The 9,190-nt window shown below is 39.7% G+C and overlaps 1 protein-coding gene across 1 annotated transcript; it reads right to left on the bottom strand.

Moving 5' to 3' along the window:
• Positions 1–408: 408 nt before the first annotated feature.
• Positions 409–2,797, bottom strand: LOC126590308 (uncharacterized; the record flags this gene model as incomplete). The annotated part of the gene is made up of 2 exons (XM_050255796.1): positions 409–1,329; positions 2,060–2,797. Coding segments are annotated over 2 exons (1,659 nt in total), but the record flags the coding sequence as incomplete, so codon positions are not given.
• Positions 2,798–9,190: the final 6,393 nt, after the last annotated feature.

Raw genomic sequence — 9,190 nt, 5'->3', positions numbered from 1 at the left:
GAGCTTCCTATAATCAATGCACACTCGCCAACCTGTTTGGATACGGGTTGGCACAAGCTCATTCTCGGCATTCTTCACCACGGTCACTCCGGACTTCTTTGGAACACATTGCACCGGTGACACCCAACGACTATCAGAGATCGGATAAATCACTCCATAATCAAGAAGTTTGATAATCTCCTTTTTCACAACTTCCATCATTGGAGGGTTGAGACGGCGCTGAGCCTCTCGAGTTGGTTTAGCCCCCTCCTCTAGAAGTATGCGATGCATGCACGTAGTTGGGCTAATTCCCCTAATATCGGCCAAAGTCCACCCAATGGCCGTCTTGTGCTCTTTCAACACTCGGATCAACTTCTCCTCCTCTATGGCCGTGAGTGATGAAGAGACAATGACAGGTAATGTCTCGTTGTCTCCCAGAAAAACGTACTTTAAATGATCGGGTAACGGTTTAAGCTCAAGTACGGGTGCCTGAATCACTGAGGGTAACATCTTATTAGTGGAAACTGGAATTGAAATTGGGTTAGAAGGCTTACCATGGGGTTGAGGGAGTGACTCAAGGGCAGCCACTATCTCGGCCTCATCCTCACTTCTAGGCACGGCAACACCATTTTTGTGCCCAATTCCTTGTGCAATTGTCGTTTCAAGTGTATCCCTCTCCAAACAATCGAGGAAATCCTGCGCCAAATCATCAATTATATCAATAGAAAAGCAAGAATGATCGTCCTTAGGAAATTTAATACTTTCAGAAAGATTAAAATCAATGACTTCCCCATCAAATTCCATCGTTAAAGTTCCTTTAAACACATCTATCTTGGTGCGGGCTGTTTTCATGAAGGGCCTCCCTAATAGAATCGGCAATGGGGTGGAATGGGGTGAATCCTCCATGTCAAGCACGTAGAAATCCGCTGGAAAAATCAAGTTACCAACCTGCACCAAAACATCTTCCAAAACACCCTTTGGATATGCATTAGAACGATCGGCTAATTGAATTATCACACCATCATTTTTAAGCTCACCTAAGTTCATAGATGCATAAATCGAGTATGGCATAACATTAATCGAAGCCCCTAAGTCTAACATGCAATGTTCAAACTTAGTATTACCAATAACGCATGGAATTGTAAAACTACCCGGATCTTTGCATTTAGGGGGTAATTTCCTTTGTAACACAGCAGAGACGTTTTCACTTACCTGGACCACCTCTTTGTTCGAAATCCTTCTCCTTGTTGTACAAAGTTCTTTTAAGAACTTAGCATACCTCGGGACTTGCTTAATCGCATCAAGGAGCGGGATATTGACTTGAACTTTCCGAAAGGTCTCTAGAATGTCCTTCTCGGCTTCTTCCTTCTTCGATTGCCTAAACCTGCCAGGAAAGGGCACATTCAGTGGAATAGAACTAGAAAAAGTCGAATTTGGACTTACCTTGGTGGTTGAGGACGATTTAGGAGGGTTAGAGGGTGGCGGCAAGGATTGGTCATCCTTGGCCGTGGGTTTTGCTCTTTGTGCCTCCTCTTGCATCAACTTTTCCTCCTCGTCTTGACTTGATTTGGATGTATTTGAGTCCGCTCCAACCTGTTTACCACTTCTCAACATGATGGCCTTAGCGGTTTCAAATCCTCCCTTCGGGTTCACAACGGTTGAACTAGGCAATCTGCCTTGTTCTCTAATTTGCCCCATAAACTTTGCAATTTGACCCATCTGCTTCTCCAAGTTGTCCACCCGTTTGTCTTGGATTTGTCTCCTTATTTTGAGTTTGTACTTCCTGCGTCAAAGTAGTAAGTAACTTAACAACTTGATCATTATCCAAAGACGTACCTGAGGTTGGTGGGGAGGTTTGCACTTGGTTTTGATTGGGGATGAATGGCTTTGTATAAAAGCCCGGTGGTTGCTGCCTAAATCCTCCTTGTTGTTGGGGTTGTTGAGGATCCCGCCATTTGAAATTCGGATGGTCCCTCCACCCCGGATTGTAGGAATTAGAGTATGGATCATGGCGTGGTTGATTTTGGTTCCCAAAACCCACGGTATTGGCAGATTCCCAACCCCCATTCTCAATCAATTGAGGGCATTGATCGTTGGCATGTCCTTGCATAGAACACACGCCACACACACTTGGTCCATGAATCTTCATTCCCTCGGCCAACTGAGAAACAATAGAAGTAAGGTCAGCTAATTGGGATTGAATCTCGGGCATAGAACTTACCTCATTCACTTGTGGCCGTGGGGGGTCTCTTTGTCCAACACCTTCGTATTGTTGTGCATTATGTGCTCGGTTGGCAATTAGAACTTTTGCAGCCCCCGGAGTTTTATCCACCAACGCACCCCCCGCCGAGGCATCAAGCATTTGGCGTTCCATGGGAAGGAGTCCTTCGTAGAAATATTGAATGAGCAGCTCCTCCTTCATTTGATGCTGTGGACAAGAAGCAACAAGTGATTTAAAACGTTCATAATAAGAAGGAAACGATTCACCTGGGTTTTGTTGGATGCCACTAATCCGTTTCCTCAAAAGAATGACTCTTGAAGTTGGGAAAAACTTCTCCAAGAAAGCTCTTTTCATACTATCCCAAGATGTAACCGTTCCGGGTGCTAACTCGTAAAGCCAATCTTTCGCCTTTTCCAAAAGTGAGAATGGAAAGGCCTTCATCATCAGAATACTCCCGTCAACATTGATGGGTGTCATGCTCGAACAAACAACCTCGAACTCCTTGAGATGCTTGTTGGGATCTTCCATGGAAAGCCCATGGTATTTCGGAATGTGGTGCAACAAGCTTGACTTCAACTCGAATTCGTCGGTCTTGCCTTGGGCAGCCGCGGGGTATTGAATGCATAATGGTGCGGCATTGGTCAACCCCGAGGCCGAAAGCTCTTTGATGGTCCGATTATCCGCGGCCATAACTTCTTCTTCCTCTTCTTCAAACTCAGATTCGGCCTCTGAACTTGAACTAGGTTCACTAGGTTCGGGATGCCTCCTCTTTCTTCTCAAATCACGTTCAAAATTGTCGTTGAAATCCAATATGTGTGCATGCACAGTTTGAGAGCACCGCGTCATGCACTAGTACCTAAACCAAGAAAACAAAACAAAATAAGAAACTAAGTAATTTATACTAAAACACACGGCAATAACACAAGGGATTAGCAATTTTGCTAATCCCCGGCAACGGCGCCAAAATTTGATGTGAAAATTAACTTGACACACAAATTAAACCCTATGGATGACAATTGTAGTATATGAGCAAATAGGGATCGTTCTAACCGGGGATTAACTAGGGATGCTAATCAATGTAAAACTGACTCAAGAACATAAAAATATAATGTAGAACACTAAACTAGACTCAATTAATGCAAAACTAGGGTTTAAAACACCTAAACAAACTAAAAACTCAAAACAGCAACTAAAAGGCTCAAAACTGCCTTAAAACCACTTTCTGGGCAGTTTTGAGTACCTAACACTAGTTTGGACGAATTTGGACTATGACTTGACTCAAAACACTTAAAAACACAACTAAATGGATTTCTAACTAATCTAACACTTTAAAATAAATGGGGGAATGATTTTGACGAAATTAAAACTTTAAAACTCAAACTTTAAAAACAAATGTAAAGCAAAACAGATTGTGATTAAATAGAATGGTGAGAAGCTAGTTAGAGGATTCCTTATCCACACATGAACATATGCATACAACTCAATCTCCAATTACTCTTCCAACAAACCATGAATGACAATGCCCCAAATTAACTAGATTGCACCAATTAATTCTCAGATTTCCCTAGATTCATTGAATTGAATGGAATACGCATTACAACCAAATTATTCTTATCAAGGACCCTAACTATGGAATACGCATGATAGAGACACATATCAAAGATCATTAAGTTTAATGGAAATCATAAGCATTGACGAGGCATTCATAACTATGGGATACGCATGTTACTCTTGCCTAGGATTCACTTAACACAATCGTGACTAGCGACTTTCACTACTTATGAATATAAGTTAATAACGATTAGGTGAAATTCCCTTATACCCTAGCATCAAGTTTAAGCATGCAAATTAAGTGTCGACCCTCAACCCACATACATAAACAAGTTATCAATCAAATAGATAAGTAAATCACATTCACAATTTCTGAAATCATAATTGGAAGAAATCAAATCATATAAAACATATGTCCATGGCTTCAAATTCACCTCTAACTAAAAAGAAATTAGTTCCACATGTCTAACATAATTGAACAACAATTTAAATTAAACATGAAAACAGAAACAAAGAAAGAAAGAACTCCAAACACTCCACTAATGGCAGATTGCATGTGCAAGGTGTCTTCCTCCTTTGGACTGCACGGCACTCCTTCTTTCTCCTCCTTTGGTGGCTGCACAAGGTGGTGATGGTGGTGGGAAGGCACGGCTGTGGTAGATGAATGGTTATGGAAAAGGGTAGAAGGGTTAAAAGGACTAGGGAGGCACGGCAAAGGCTTAGAACTAGGGAGAATGAAGGGGTTGGTTGCGGCAAGGGTTTAGAATGAATTTCTGGAGTGCATGGATGATATGAGAGGTGGTGGGTTCGGCCAAGAGGTTTAAGAGAGTATATATAGGCACTTAAAAACCCTAGCAATCAGATTAGGGTTTCTAGAAACCCAAATCCACCAGAAAATAGGTTAAAACAATCAGAATTTGCAAGGGAAAAGGCCTAGGGTTCGGCTGGTTTAGTGGGCTAGGGTTTAGGCTTCTAGAATGCCTTGCAAGGCAAGGAAATCAGAAATTTTAAAGGCCTAGGTGCGGCAAATTAGTGGGCTAGGGTTAGGGTTTGTAGATAGGGCTTCTAGAAAGCCCAAAACCAAGAATAGAAACTCTCGAAAATGGAAACCTCCAAGAATAGAAACTTCCAACTTTAGAAACTTTGGTTTCTAATTCTGAATTCTTTGTTCTTCACATTCATTTCTTCATTTCTTAAGCTCCTTTGCCCTTCAAACTCGTCAATTCCTTGTGCTCCAAGCATGTACTTTCCAATCTAAGCTCCATTTTGCTCCAAAAGGCTCCAATTTGCATCCTTTTATGTCATATGCCCTTTAAGCCTGAAAACACATGAAAGTAGCTCAAAAGACTACTTTAACGACGAAAACATAACGAAAATGCATAAGAACTAGCTAACTAAGGCGCATAAATATGCTCCTATCACAACGTCTCTTCATCTCCCAGAAATACATACTTTAAATGATCTGGCAATGGTTTAAGCTCAAGAACGGGGGCCTGAATCACAGAAGGTAACAACGTATTAGTGGAAACAGGAATTGGAATTGGGTTAGAAGGCTTACCATGATGTTTTGGCAATGATTCCAAGGCAGCCACAAGCTCGGCATGTTCATCGTTTGGTACGGCCATGTTGGGTTTTGTGCCAAGTCCTTGTGCAATTGTCGTTTCGAGTGGATCGTCTTCCAACATATCAAGATAATCCTGCGCCAATTCATCCAATATATCAATAGAAAAACAAGAATGATCATCTTTAGGAAATTTCATAGCTTTAGAAATGTTACAGTTAATAATCTCCCCATCAAATTCCATTGTCAACGTCCCTTTGAACACATTGATCTTGGTGCGTGCTGTTTTCATGAATGGCCTCCCAAGTAGAATCGGCAATGGGGTGACATTTGGTGAGTCCTCCATCTCTAAAACGTAGAAATCCGCTGGAAATATCAAGTTATCCACCTGCACCAACACATCTTCCAAAACTCCTTCCGGATATGCATTAGAACGATCGGCTAATTGAATTATAACACCATCGTTTTTAAGCTCTCCTAAGTTCATGGATGCATATATTGAGTATGGCATGACATTAATTGAAGCTCCTAGATCTAACATAGCATGTTTAAATTTAGTATTGCCTATAACACATGGAATTGTAAAACTTCCCGGATCTGTGCATTTAGGAGGTAATTTTCTTTGCAAAACAGCGGAAACATTCTCACTTACCTGGACAACCTCTTTGTTTGAAATTCTCTTTCTTGTTGTACATAGTTCCTTCAAAAACTTGGCGTACCTAGGCACTTGCTTAATTGCGTCAAGGAGAGGTATATTGACTTGCACTTTCCGGAACGTCTCTAGAATGTCCTTTTCAGCTTCTTCTTTCTTTGTTTGCTTGAACCAACTAGGAAAGGGGACATTCAAAGGGAAATCATTAGTAGGAATGGAATTGGACACGGTTGTACCTTTATTTGGCAGATTGGATGGCTTAGGAGCCATGGAGACTTACGGCAATGGAACCTCTTTCCTTGTCGTGGCCAACCCCTGTTCCTCCTCTTCAATTATTACTTCTTCCACCTTGTTTGGGGCTGATTTTGATGGTGGTGGGGCTGTTCCTACTTATTTCCCACTTCTTAACATGATTGCCTTGGCAGATTCAAAGCCTCCTTTCGGATTTGCAATGGTTAAGCTAGGCAACCTGCCTTGCTCTCGAAACTGCCCCATGGCAGATTCAAAGAATGCAAAACTAAACTCTAAAACACCAAAACAAACCAAAAGACTCAAAACAGCCACAAAACACTCAAAAATGCCTTAAAAACACAATCTGAACAGTTTTGAACACTAGACACAAAATTGGACGAAAATTGGTTTTAACTTGACCTAAGACACTTAAAAACACAAACTAAAACACTTACTAACTAATTTGACACTTTAAAACAAAGGAGGATTGGTTTTGGACGAATTTAAAAACAAAACAAACTTTGTAAATTATAACAGATTGTAAAAACGAATTTGATTTAAATGGGTTAATGGAAGGCTAGCTAAGGGGTTCATCTCCACACATGTTATACTTGCATACAAAACGATTTCCAATTGCTTTTCAATAAACCATGAATTCTCAATGCCCCAAGTTAATTAGGTCCGCTTAAATTAACCTTCAGATTTTCCTAACGTTATTGAATTGGATGATTGCATACGACAACCCAAAACATTCTCCACAAGTCCCTTACATGATTGCATAATAGAGATACAAGCAAGAATCATTAAGTTCTATGAAAACCATAAGCATTGACGAAGCACTTGTTACTATGATTGCATGAAACTTATGCCAAGAATTTACTTAACGCGATTGAGATCATCAACCTTTACTACTTGTGAATATAATTCCATAACGATTAGGTGAAATTTCCTTATATCCTAGCATTCAATTCATGCATGATAATTAAGCGTGCACTCTCAACCAACACACACAAATCAATGTAATTCACGTAGATAAGTAAATGGAATTCATAACTTATGAAACGCAATTAGAAGTAATCAAATCATATCACAAGCATAAACATGTATTTCGAATCCCCCCCTAGCCAAGGGGGGGTTTAGTTCCTCATAAGCATAATGATAGGAGCATATTTATACGCCTTAGTTAGCTAGTTCTTATGCATTTTAGTTATGTTTTCTTAGTTTAAAGTAGTCTTTTAAGTTAGTTTCATGTGTTTTCAGGTTTTAAGAGCATATTACATAAAATGATGCAATTTGGAGCATTTGAGAGCAAAATTGAGCTGGAATGGAGTGTATGCTTATGGAGGACAAGGAATGGACGAGTTTGAAGGTCAAAGGAGCTTAAGAAATGAAGAAATGAAAGTGAAGAACAAAGAAGTCGGAATTGGCAACCAAAGTTTCTAAAGTTGGAACTTTCTATTCTTAGAGGTTTCCATTTTCGAGAGTTTCTATTCTTGGTTTTGGGCTTTCTAGAAGCCCTATCTACAAACCCTAACCCTAGCCCACTAATCAGCCGCACCTAGCCTTCTAGAACACCTATTTCCTTGCCTTGCAAGGCATTGTAGAAGGCCCATCTCTAACCCTAGCCGCACCTAAACCCTAGCCCATTGTCTAACCTGATTTCTTTAGGGTTTGTGATGCCTATATATATGTGTTTTAAGCCTAAATTCGTCACCACCCCTTCACACCATTCAAACACACCTTGCCGCAACCCTAATCACCATTCTACATCACAAAACCCCATCCTACATCCATACACATCTCTGCCGCACCTTTTGGAGAAGAAGGAGAGCCTTGTCGTGCATTCCATTGATGAATGAGGGCCTTGTGCGCAAGTCATCTGCATCTTTGGGAGTTTTAAGAGTTTTTTCTTCTCTTGTTTCTGTTTTCATGTTTAATTTAAATTGCTTTTCAATTATGTTAAACATGTGGAACTAATTCCTTTTTAGTTAGAGGCGAATTTGAAGCCATGGACATATGTTTTATATGATTTGATATCTTCCAATTATGATTTCATAAATCGTGAATGTGGTTTACTTATCTATTTGATTGATAACTTGTTTATGTATGTGGGTTGAGGGTCGACACTTAATTTGCATGCATAAACTCGATGCTAGGATATAAGGGAATTTCACCTAATCGTTATTAACTTATATTCATAAGTAGTGAAAGTCGCTAGTCACGATTGTGTTAAGTAAATCCTAGGCAAGAGTAACATGCGTATCCCATAGTTATGAATGCCTCGTCAATGCTTATGATTTCCATTAAACTTAATGATCTTTGATATGTGTCTCTATCATGCGTATTCCATAGTTAGGGTCCTTGATAAGAATAATTTGGTTGTAATGCGTATTCCATTCAATTCAATGAATCTAGGGAAATCTGAGAATTAATTGGTGCAATCTAGTTAATTTGGGGCATTGTCATTCATGGTTTGTTGAAAGAGTAATTGGAAATTGAATCGTATGCATATGTTCATGTGTGGATAAGGAACCCTCTAACTAGTTTCTCACCATTCTATTTCATCACAATCTGTTTTGCTTTAAGTTTGTTTTCAAAGTTTAAGTTTTAAAGTTTCAATTTTCGTCAAAATCATTCCCCCATTGATTTTAAAGTGTTAGATTAGTTAGAAATCAATTTCGTTTGTGTTTTTAAGTGCTTTGAGTCAAGTTATAGTCCAATTTCGTCCAAATTAGTGTTAGGTACTCAAAACTGCCCAGAAAGTGGTTTTAAGGCAGTTTTGAGTCTTTTAGTTGCTGTTTTGAGTTTTTGGTTGATTTAAGTGTTTTAAACTCTAGTTTTGCATTAATTGAGTCTAGTTTAGTGTTCTACATTATGTTTTTATGTTCTTGAGTCAGTTTCACATTGATTAGCATCCCTAGTTAATCCCCGGTTTAGAACGATCCCTATTTGCTCATATACTACAATTGTCATCCATAGGGTTTAATTTGTGTGT

Source organism: Malus sylvestris, chromosome 11, assembly GCF_916048215.2.
Source record: "Malus sylvestris chromosome 11, drMalSylv7.2, whole genome shotgun sequence".
Taxonomy (NCBI): Eukaryota; Viridiplantae; Streptophyta; class Magnoliopsida; order Rosales; family Rosaceae; genus Malus; species Malus sylvestris.
Note: the sequence above shows the minus strand (reverse complement) of the source record. Positions and strands in the feature narration are given on the sequence as shown.